Here is a 12,075-nt window from a genome sequence, read left to right on the forward strand (position 1 = left end):
AGTATTTAGATTTGCTGTTTCTTTTGAATAAATTAAAGGTACAAGCAGTCAAAAATTGATTTGATATCAGAAAATTAAACTGCATGCTCCAGCACTCAAAATAATTTTTTTTAGCCATCATTATTCAATTGTGCTTTCATGTGAACTACTAGGTCACCTGTACTTAAAAATCTGTACATTTACTACATTGATTTTTTTAAATTTGGGTGAATGGGCCACTTCTTTCTGCACATCTTACTTTGCTTTGCCTTGAATGAAGGATAGATGGCACCAGTTGCTCTCTGAAGCTCTGCAGTAGCAGAATCTGATATACTTTGTGCTTGCACCAATATTGCACAAGTTATTCATAATATTATTAATAATCAAATTTGATGATGCTTCAAAATGTGGCAACATTTTCTATGCAAACATTCAGTGGAGAGATGTTTTGTACGTGTTAATGTGCATGGATTGAAATGCTCCTTTGTATGTATATATACAAATAATTCCATTTCATTCATTCATTCATTAAAATATCAATTGCAAGAAATGTTATGTCTTCTTTTTTTGTGAATCCATGGTCATATTTGCTTAATCATAAGTAGGAATGCAATTTTATCTAGACTACTTAAAGGGAGATTTGCAATTGAATTTGCACTAAATGACTTACCTCTAACATTTTAAAAACATAATAACTAAAATGAACTTTCAAAAAACAAAAAAGGGATTTACTTGACATTTAACCTGGAAGATAAAAGTTGGAAGAAGACCCTCAATTTTTGGCAATAGATGACTCACATTTATAATATGGTTTTCCAAAGGAATCTTCATATATAAATTTTCAAATATGAATGGATGGGAGTAAGTAGATATTGGTTAAATAGAAATGTATGTCTTAATTTGATCACCTTTTTAAACAGAACGTTGTGCTCCTATAATATGAATTGAATTTCAGAATATACTTGTGATTTGGTGAAATAGACGTAACGTAAGGGGGAAACAAGCATCTTTTCCTTTTAAAAGTATTTTATTAGGAATTCATTCACTTACAATTTTGTAACTGATCTTTTCTAGTTACATCTGGCAAAGTGACAAAAATCAGGAGTCTATACAATTCTTTACAGACTAAAAAAAAGTATGCTTAGAAACTAGCACATCATAATCTTTACAACTTGTGTCCCTTATAAATAACATTGCCCTTATGTTCCAGAAAGCACCACATGTTCAGCACCTTGGATTACATTGGCTTTAGCAGAACCTGCATATAAAAATATTCACACAAAATGGAAGAGGAAAGTGCAAGGGACCTTACCACACCTCAATCCAATAATTATACTGTGAATAATTACAAAATTTACATTTATAAATTAAAAGATTAAAACATGACTGATACCTTATAATTGGCCCCTCTTCATTCCTGTTCAACTTTTTAAAAAATTCAGGAGTCATTTTCTGTTGGGACCATACGTTTATTACCGACCAGACTCTTCTTAACCCAGTATATCCTCTTTACTTACTTCCAGCAATGAGGGGTAATAAGGCAATCATGGTACTTGCCACAAATGCAAGTTTTTACAGCAGAAGTTAAAACTTGGGGTGGTGAGAGGTTGGGGCTGCAGAATTTGATACCTCCAACTTACATATACGACAGTTTACTAGAATCAAAGTCTCTAACTTGTTCATACCTAATCCTAATAGCCAAACAAATTTTGTTGAGTCAAACACTTGCAACTGTATAAAACTACATGAGGGGGGTCTTTTTGCACTTCTTAGACAATTACCATGAGTTTTGGAGACTAAAGTGGACCACACCTCTATTCAGAATATAAACAAGACGGAAATTCCTATAACCCTGAACAAAATTATGTTTGGGATATTTCTTACACTAAAATATCTTAAACACTACAAAGGAATTTTTCCAAATAAAAAGAGGACCCCCCATCCCCCAGAGAAGAACGGAAAATTCCAATGCATACCTATTCTTTGACCGATGATACTTGCTGTAAAGGTACAAGTGAACTGGCCGAGTCTCAGGGTTTGCTCCAAAATGACTAGCTTTTTCAGTAATATCATATCTACTCCTATCTCACAAACCATGTCAAATCCCAAGACAGCATTATTTTTTCAACATTTGCTGAAACTGAATAACTACGCATATGCATTCCAATGCATTTATGCGCATTCCAATGCATTTATGCATATTGCATTACATTAGTTAATAATGGGCTCAATAATTTTTTTAACTCAAGACCTATAACTAGGCAACTTTGACTTAACATATCATGGACTGTACCAATGTGAATGAGAATATGGCAGGCGCTTGCTCTTGTTTAATTTGCGTTGCTTCATCGCCATGTATTCCTTGCGTACCAGGCTTGAGCGTAATTCCAGGATTGTGTTTATGTGCTGAATTATTTCATTGGCTTTGGCAGATTCTGCCTCGAAATCATGATGTTTTTGGTCCAAATTGCTCTTGTAGATCAAACGGAATGTAGACTTGCCTGAAACATTGAATTTGTTCATAATGTTCAGAATGGGATGTCTCTGAAGTATTAAACAATATAACATATGTTATCTACCAGCAACAAAATAGTATTGAAAATGATGAAACATTGATGCAAAGGCAAAAAACAAAGTATCAGAGTTATGCCTCAAGTTATAAACAACATTCACAAAGACTGTGTTAAGATAACACAGAGAAAATATTAATGCTACATTTAATTTGTTTCAACCACAGAATTTTTCCATGATATAAATCTAAAAAATAGGAAAAACTGTCACTATGTTCTATCCTCATAAAACAAGCCACATGAATTCATTGCACAGTTAAACAATTGTGCAGGTTTACCCTCTGACTCATGGTACAATGCTTGCTGACACATGAACGTTCTGAAAAAAATTAACCTTCAACACCACTGTTTAATCCCTTTCCCTTACTTTCCTTTATCCATTTTATAAATGTAAAACCTTTTAAAAAAATTGTTTTCTCACCAGTGGACTTTTCCTCAATCAGTTCACAAGCAGCCACATCTTCTATGTTATAATTTGATGGTTTCTGTTTCTGAAACAGAGTCCTGGTAGAAGCCTTGCTGCTAACTGGATCAATCTCAATCTTGTCTCCAGATATACCTGGTGAATAATCCATTTAGTATGAAATAACTTTAAGTTTAAAATGCCCTATTGTACATCTACATAACCATGAAAAATACAAACATTGACTTCTATTTCTAGAACCTTTTGCTTCATTTAATTAAGTAACAAACAGGGGCGAATTCAGGGGTATCTACTGACAGTCTTCCAAATTATCTTTGTTGATTCATCCTCCAATTCAAACTTGAAAATCTGACCGTCTTCCGGAAGACCCAGAAGACGGCCTAAATCCGCCCTTGACAAAATTAAATTCACTTTGCATTCTTTGAAAAAATAATGTTAACAAAAGATCCTATTTTCTTCCTCATGTATGTAATGTAATAAAACAATTCCATCTACAGAAATCTTCTTATGATTTGCACAACCTCACACAGTGTATATCTGCAAACCAATTATCACGCCAAAAATGTGCCTATCTATGTACTACACACAACTACATTATAACTGTACCTAGGTGTACTTCTGTATTTCTCCCCAATTTGAGAGCCATGCTGACTCTATAGGACTTATACTGGTGGCTGGTGAGAGAGAACACGGCAGATGACGCATCAGCCGGAGCAGACAGCATGTGCTGGTCACCTCGGGCACCTGGAAGTCACAGGACAAGTATTATCACTGATATAATTTGTCAGTCACAACATCATGGGATATTTCAAAAGGTTGTTAAGGAACTTATCTTTATACAGATAATTTGCTCATAGCACTAAAGCCATTATGACGAATATGTTGTTGTTGTTTTTCCAAGATATCATCAACAGAGATAATTCTAATTTACTCAATTTATTTTTCTATTAAATTGTTCATGATTTCAAGGTTTCATATTTAATAACATTTAGTGATGACAATCACTTACTTTAGAACATAAAATATTTGAGAAATGGCTATGCTTGGCTTTATTTTTACCTATTTCATTATTACTGGACACATGTACACACTGTCATGACTATAAAATAAAATATCTGAAAGAATCAACTCAACTGATAATTGAAAAACTGAAAATTAAATGCAAAATTTACAATTCTGAACACTGTTAACTTACTGTGTTCCCTAACCAAACAAAACTCCAATGTCTCCATTGCACTAAGTGGACTGTCCAGGTCTATAGCAACCCCTGGTTCATTCTGCTTCTCCAGTAAGTATGAAAGACCTGTATGTATGCACAGTAAAAAAAATCTTTGCAAATTAAAAAATAATGTTTTTTTTCTTTAAAAAAATGAAGTAATATGTTTGTTACATGACACATTCAAGTCATATAGGGGCTACTGACAAAATATTTTTAACATGGCTATAAAATTCAATTCACCTTGATATAAAACTTGAGTTTGAATGCAATTTAAAAAATAATAAGCCCATAATAATAATTTAAAGGAATAAGCCCATCCTAACTAATTTCTATCCTTCATCTCCTTTTACCTTTGGTATTTATCTTTCTCTTTTGCAGCACTTTTTCAAGTATTTCCTTCATTAAAATGGATTCTGACTCCACCTGAATCTTATTGAAACCTTTGGATGGCAAGTAGCTTAAATAAAATAAAATAAAAAGAAAATTTAGAAATAACATCCTATCCACTTTGACTTTGTCTTTAATGAGATGAGTAGAATTAAACACCAATGCAACTTATGTAATTTCATATTTCAAGAATACCAATTATTCATATTTTTACAAATATTTGGGGGGTGTAACCATTTGGTTATAAACTAAAAAATCACCCAAAACTGCAGGTAACTTACATAGTAACTACAGGTGCAGCTTTGTTAATTTTGGCAACAGCTTTCTCCTGGACCAGAGCAAGCTTAGAGAACCCAAACTTGGAGATAGGCTCCCTGATATCAAGACTTGGAAAATCATAATCCACTTCCCCATCATCTTCTGCCATATAAAGACTATACAATTCCAGGTTTTTGCTGGAAAGAAAGAGACATTTTAATTAAAGGGAATTTCAAAAAAACAAGATCAGCAGAAATGCCACTCAACAAATAAGTTTAGGTAATACTATATAACCTACACATGTGTAGTTCTGTTTACTTATCCAAACTTTGAACCTAAACTTATATTTTATGATATATGTGTTTATGTTGAATTTAAAGGTATGTGTTACACTATGTCTTTTACTAAAGAAACTGACTGGAATTCAATCTAAAATTCAAGCTATGTATACTTTCCCATCAAAGCAGTCTAAAGAAATTTAAGCTGTTCACCTGAGTGCTGGCTTACGACCCTCATTGGTATACTGCCAGCAAATCAGACCAATCAAATCCTGAACTTTGGCTGTTGCTATGGTGACAACCAGCATAGGATATGGTCTTTCTTCATCGGATACCATAGTAAGAAAAATATCAATAGCCTTTGTTGCTACACCTGAGTGGGCCTGAAGAAGAGCATACAATCTACCATTTTATCTGAGCAACAATGCCTGTTTTTTCACAATACTAAACACCCAATAAATGAAAGCCTGCCTCAATCAAACCAAAACTACCAAATTCTAATCATCAAAAGGCATCTGCAATGTACTATGTACCATGTTCACATGAGAATGATGTCAAACTAATCCTAATCAAAGCTAGGCAGTTTTCATTTAAACCATTTACAAACTAACTTGAGGGAACATATGGTTTGATTGCAGTCACTTAATACGTGCTAGGTGATTTTGGTTGGAAACATGATATTAGGCTGGAATAGTAATTTATAGAGAAACTTCAGGAATGAGGGACTATAGACTACTAAAATGTCTGGTGAAGTCACAGGCTGTTGGTGAAGTTTATTCTATCTTTGGCCTTAGATAGCTCTGTATGAGATCAAGACCACTGACATTACCCTGTGACCTCACATGTTCATACTGGAAGTATAAGTTTTTAAAATAAAACCAAGTCATCTTCAATCTGTGTTTGAGTGAGTCAATATAATCTGGACTAATTCAGATGTTTTCCATTCAAGCCTAAGATGAAAACCTTCTCACCTTTCCATCAAACTTAGCATAATCATGAAATAGGTTGTTTGGAATGCCTGAAGATTTTTCCAGTCTACGAGAAAGAGCGGAGGTTGAACGAACTCGAGTCTCTGCCTTGTCAGTATCTTTCTTCCCAAAGTCAACTTTCTCAAACAAGTGACCAAGTTCTTCCACTAAATAAAAATGATAGATCTGTCAAAGTGAAATGATATATGATTTCGATAACCATATGATCTATAGAAAAATAAGTTTAACGTTTTTGTATTTATTAATGTGCAATGTGTGGCAATTTACTGTCACAAAAAGAAAAGAATCTGTTTCATAAAAACTTGTCTGAACAGATAACAAGTTGCACAGAAATATGTAAACTTCAACACTGCCATTTATATTCCAGTACCAACAATTGGCATGGGAAAGAAATTATGCACAAATCTATAAAGCAACAATTTATCCTAACATAAAGAACATGGGGATTACAATGCTTCAATAGCCCTCCTCAAGAAAAATTCATTTTGGAGGGCAAATCCTCAGAATTTGAATAATTAATTTTGACCATGTTGGCAGTTTGCAACTGTATATTTATAGATTTTGCAAAAGAAAAAAGCTAGCTCTTCAAGGTTCCTTATGCCTTACCGTTATACTCTTGACCTTCTTTCCATTGGACATGTTTTATCCTACTCTGTCTCTGTTTCTGCACTTTGATTCTCTCCAATCTCTGAGCTGTGTTAGACCGTCTCCGATGTGCACCTGTTGTAGAACATTTATAATCTATTAAAATGACAAAATATAATACATGCACCTATGCACGCATGCATGCACGAGCACACACACACACACACACACACACACACACACACACACACACACACACACACACACACACACAATCCAATAGGTTCTATTACATAACAAATGGTTGTTTTTTAAAAGAGGAATTCTGAAATATTATTTTGGCCACCAGACAAGACTCCTCTATTTCTTCAGCTTACCAATGTCCATATCTGACACAATGTCATAGGAAGTTGAGACCTCGGAGTCAGAGCCATCTGTGCTGCAACCACTGTCATACTGAGCTGGTAAAGTCCTAGAAAATAATCATTTATTCCTGTGGTCTTCTTTGGGTTAAGAAGAATAACAAATGCCAGTGCCAATTATTCAGCAATAGTGAAAGTCATATACCAAATGTCTTTTGTCATTAACAATACAGTGCAGTGATCAAAAAGTAGGGCTGATTGAAAATATGCAAATATGAAAACCTAGGTGTTCTAATAGTAAATCTGACAAATATGAAAACTTCTGATCAACAGCAGACTATAATGCTGCATAAGTTCTCTATCCACACATTATTCAAACCAGTTTATTTGTTGTATGAAAATATGGCATCATCTTAAGTGTAATTTTCAATACATTGACAAACTGCTGTCCAGCAAACTACTTTCATAGCCAACAGCTCAACTACTCACCTGTGTTTGCTATAACCATCTGATATTCTTTTCTCCTTTGGTTTATCTGGGTACTCCTCATTCTCTATGACTATTTCACAAATCCCAGTATCATCACTGGTGATGTAGGAATTCCTCAAATGTGTGATTATAAAGTTCACATCATCAAATAATGCCATACCTGCAAAAACAAATGGTAAAAAATCTATTCAAATTTCAAGATTTGATAGTTACTGATTACTTAGTGAGCAGCTCGTAACAAATGTGCAAATTATGAAATTATCACATGTACTGTAACTCAGTCAACAACATTAAAACTTGGTAAAAGCGATCATGGGTGTACATGTACCTAGCAATTTAATGGAAATATGACAGATAATTATTTTTTACAATATTAAAAAGTACAAGCCTATATAAGACTTGGTTTATCTGTAGTCTCACCTCGGAAAGAACAGACCTCTGTCTTTTCTCATTGTTATTAAATCAACATAATAAACAACACCAACATCCCAGCTGAATTTCCTCGTGAAGTGAAGGATAGATGGCGCTTGAAACAGGCTCTACCTGACCCAAGACTCCCAGATACAAAAATGTACCGTTACCGTGCAGCTTGTAGAGTGCTGTTCTTCAAAAGACAGGATTTGCTGATTATTATTACTTGATATAATCAGGGAAAATTTTCAATACACGCTAAAATTAGTTTTGGTTCACTCTGATATACTTAATCATGAATTCCTTGTTAGCGTTAACGTTGATGAAACGATTGATCATGGATTTTTTCATTTATCGTTCACTCTTCTCAGGAAAAGCTTTAACAACATAATGGTAGTTATTGGTGAAAAGTTGAATGTTTTTCAGTTGATGGTCTTTTTAATCCCTGAACGAGTTCGTTTAAACGGGTTAAATTTCCTTCCAAATTTGTTCGCGTCCTGTTTATCCCCGCAGGTGCCCGCCCTTTTAAAGGAAAGGTCCAATTGGTTGAATGACATATATCCATGTTACGCGTTATGCTATTGGCTTATAGAAAACATAATGATCACCAGATGGCGGCATGTTCGGCTTACTGATGAGATGCAAGAGTTGTGAAGATATCGAATGTTGTGGCCACAAAGTGATAATCAAATCTGGCCATTTCTGATAGCGTGAGCAACTTGATTGCGCCTCCAGGTACCGCTAAAGATTTGCAAAACTGCACGGATTTGTCTAGAATAATCGATTAGGTTCAAAGAGGTTAGACTCTCGTGCAAAGCACGTTGTTTTTGAGGGGACTTCTCGCGTTCCAAGAGAGACAACATCACAACATGGATGAACAAAGAATGATGGGGATGCTGTCTCAGGCCGGCTACGGGATGCAGGGAGGACCTGTAGACGGTGTTGGTGACCCAGGAGTACAGGAAGGAAGAAAACAAGATATTGGAGATATTTTACAACAAATCATGACCATCACCGATCAGAGTTTGGATGAAGCACAAGCTAGGTAATTGTACATTTTAAGATTCCATGTATTTTTAATTCAAATGCTTCCTTTCATATTGAATCGTAAACTGGCTTTGACAGTAGTGTGTATCACTTAATGAGACATTTCCTCACTCATTCCATGGACTGGTGTCATTCTTTGACATAAAATCTCACTATAAGTAGTTATTCTTATAGTCACCAGTCTACTACTGCATAACAAAAAACTTCTGTTCACTTCACCAAAAACTTGAAAAGTTCACTGGTAGTGGTAGTCTCATATTTTAAGAGCTACCGACAACTAAAGAGGTTATTTAGGCTTTGAGGGGCATTCTGTTAGACATATAATTGTTTGCTGTATATTTATGTATATGGTGTGGAATTATAATTGTCTTTAATTTCAAGTGCAGTACACATGTCACATTTGATACATTTCTTCATTTCATGTGAGGGGATTATATGATGAGCAAGTTTACAAGCAATACACATTACCTCTAGATTAGTTCGGCAGATCATTTATGAAAAAACTTTCAAACCAGTAAATTCATCAGTCTAAAAGAGTACTTATAGACATTGACATTAGAGTATGGTAGGAATATTTTAACATTGGTTTCAGAATTTATTAGCAGTCAGCTTTGGCATTTACTGAGTAAATTGGTCATCTTTTTAATACTTTGGATGTAGATATTTAGCTCTTTGGCTGTTCTGTTATTGTCATTATCTAAACTGTTATATTTTTTTTTCATTTAATGCACAATCACATGATCCCCTCACTGATATTTGCTTGCTTTGTTCTCTTCCTCTTGCATAGAAAATGCTTTAGAACACTTGAAGAGTCTGCTGCACTACTGTGTGCTTATAATGTTTTAATAAATTTACATCATAATCATAAACTGTTATTCAAATGCAATGTAACCTACATTTGATTTCCCACTAAATTTCCCACTCAGGGCCAGCTATGAAGCTCAAATGAACATGCAGTGAGTATTGACAAAAACACCATTGTAGCCCCTCTTTTGTTTGTGATCTCTGAGAAGAAAACACTTTTTAACACTTACTATCATTAAGGCTTTTTCAACTGACATCTTCAATATTAATTTCCTAAAAATAAAACTTAAATCCGTATGTTGGGAATTTGCAGAATTTCCCATATGTTTTGTTGTGGCCATTGCCTTTAGTATGTCCTGGTTTCTGTATTTTGATTACATTCCTGGAAGCCTTCTCTTTATTTGGAACATCACATTTTTGTGTTGACTTTTGTATGTATGTTTGTGATCACAAGCAGATCTGGGCCTGCAATATTTCTACATGTATGTGAAGTATACAGTGTCTACACTAGAGACATAGTTTATTTAATAACTGAGAAGATAGATGCTGCTCGAAGGTGTTTTATAATCACAACAGTTGTTAATTAATCACATTTCTTGAACAAGGTAGTTAAATGTTGCATGGACCTACTAAATGGTAATGGCCACAGGGATTAAGGGTAGTTAAATAACGGCCGTGTTAAGAACTATGATACTTAATGTCAAGTATTATCTGTTATTTCAGACTAGTTGCATAGAAATGTTGATCCCCTGTTTGAATTTTAACCAAGTAGTTTGCATGATCCCATCTGACAGGTGTATTAACAAGTCTGTCTGTATTTGTATTAATGTATCAACATGTTATGTTAATGGGCTTTTATTTTATATTTTAAAATGTACATTTATGTTTTTGTTCATGTTAATGAATATCAGCTTAGAAAAAAGTAATTTATTTTCGAGCCGTAAAATTTCCAACTTTTAAGAAGATTACAGACAAATTCAAAAGTGCATAAAATCTATCCATGTAGGCCATTTATGTGTTGTGGCCTTATGGATGCCGTGTTGAAAATTAAACAGGGTTCAGTCTTTGGGTCCATCTTAGAATGAATTGTGCATCTAAAACTCCCACTTTGTACACATTTCTAACCTGGTATTTTCAGAAGGTCAGTATATAGGGTATTTATTTTTGGCATGTGGGGTTGTATAGATATGCAATGTGTGTGATTCGCGAAAGGTATCCTGTTATTTCAATTATTTGGAGACTTGAAGGCCATCAGGCTTATCTCATTAATTTCAGAGGAAACTGCATACCAAGTTTTTTAAAATAAATTTTTATGAAATGCTCTTGTTAAAACTCAAGAAACCTATTATCAACAATTTGTGCTGAGTTCAACTTTTAGTAAGATAAATGGTTTGTTACTTTTTGGCTTCAGTTTATACCCAATGGTTTGATAGAAAATGGCGGTTATTTGATTTAAAAATAGAAAGAAACACTAAAATGACCACATAAAATTTTAATTATATACATTCAAATCAAAACAAAAAGCACAGCTTTCAAATATTATCTTTCAAGAAAAAAATTATTGAATCAGTTAACATGCCTTTAAAAATTGTACTCCTCAATTTTGTACTTGAATTCTTATTCCATATCCAAGAAAACAAGACCAAGATACAACATAGAAAGAAATATAATGGGTTTATTTTGTCCCCTTGTTCACAAAAAAAAAAATCTTTTTTCATTTTTACCTTATTTTAAATACTAGTAGCTAAATCGATGAAGCCTTTCTGTTACAAAAAAATAATCTGATATATGGCATGCCACTGACTATATAGAAATTTTGAGAGAGCATATGGTGAGTTCATGATCAAAAGTTACTTTCTCTTTACAGGAAACACACATTGAACTCACATAGAATGAAACCAGCTTTGTTCAGTGTTCTGTGTGAAATCAAGGAAAAGACTGGTAAGAGAATCTGAAGTTTGTCTGATAATATATTGATGCTTCTTGTGGTTGTTTAAATTGTTTTGGGGAGGGGGGAATGTCTTTGTTGTTTTTTTTTGTGGCACAGAAGAGGTAAGTGGTACTTAATATTGTCACTATTTTATTTTAATTATCTAAATCTTTATTTCATTGCTTTGTTATATTTGTTTGAATCATCCAAACATCTATACACATTTGTTGTGCTTGACAAACAATTGGTTTTAACAAGTTTTTATTTCAGTTCTTCATGCTTTGTATAAAAAAAACATTAACAGAAAGATCTTGTGTACACATCCCCCATATATAACTCATTT

General features: G+C 33.9%; 2 protein-coding genes across 9 annotated transcripts in view; one reads left to right on the plus strand and one right to left on the minus strand.

Moving 5' to 3' along the window:
* Nucleotides 1-987: 987 nt before the first annotated feature.
* On the minus strand, nt 988-8,306 carry LOC106170047 (target of rapamycin complex 2 subunit MAPKAP1). The gene is made up of 12 exons (XM_013549773.2): nt 7,961-8,306; nt 7,541-7,700; nt 7,067-7,161; nt 6,711-6,824; nt 6,087-6,250; nt 5,329-5,498; nt 4,861-5,034; nt 4,543-4,649; nt 4,169-4,276; nt 3,580-3,717; nt 2,971-3,108; nt 988-2,480 (listed from the first exon to the last, which is right to left on the minus strand). Exons 2-12 carry the CDS (start codon nt 7,696-7,698, stop codon nt 2,260-2,262), a joined length of 1,587 nt encoding a protein of 528 aa, XP_013405227.1. The 5' UTR covers nt 7,699-7,700; nt 7,961-8,306; the 3' UTR covers nt 988-2,259.
* Nucleotides 8,307-8,555: 249 nt separating this feature from the next.
* LOC106170036 (pre-B-cell leukemia transcription factor 1) overlaps nt 8,556-12,075 on the plus strand; it is a 45,008-nt gene continuing 41,488 nt past the window's right edge. For 3 of the 8 annotated variants that reach the window (XM_013549746.3, XM_087008331.1, XM_087008332.1), the window contains exons 1-3: nt 8,558-8,996; nt 9,925-9,954; nt 11,670-11,743. In XM_013549746.3, coding sequence (XP_013405200.2) covers nt 8,821-8,996; nt 9,925-9,954; nt 11,670-11,743 — 280 coding nt within the window. In that variant the 5' untranslated portion in view covers nt 8,558-8,820. Of the gene's footprint in view, nt 8,997-9,924; nt 9,955-11,669; nt 11,744-12,075 lie in introns of all 8 variants that reach the window. The other 5 variants (XM_013549749.3, XM_013549750.3, XM_013549751.3 and 2 more) reach the window with 3 other exon arrangements.

The sequence above is a fragment of the Lingula anatina genome, chromosome 3, assembly GCF_051362555.1.
Source record: "Lingula anatina isolate TDL-2025a chromosome 3, LinAna3.0, whole genome shotgun sequence".
NCBI classification, from domain to species: Eukaryota; Metazoa; Brachiopoda; class Lingulata; order Lingulida; family Lingulidae; genus Lingula; species Lingula anatina.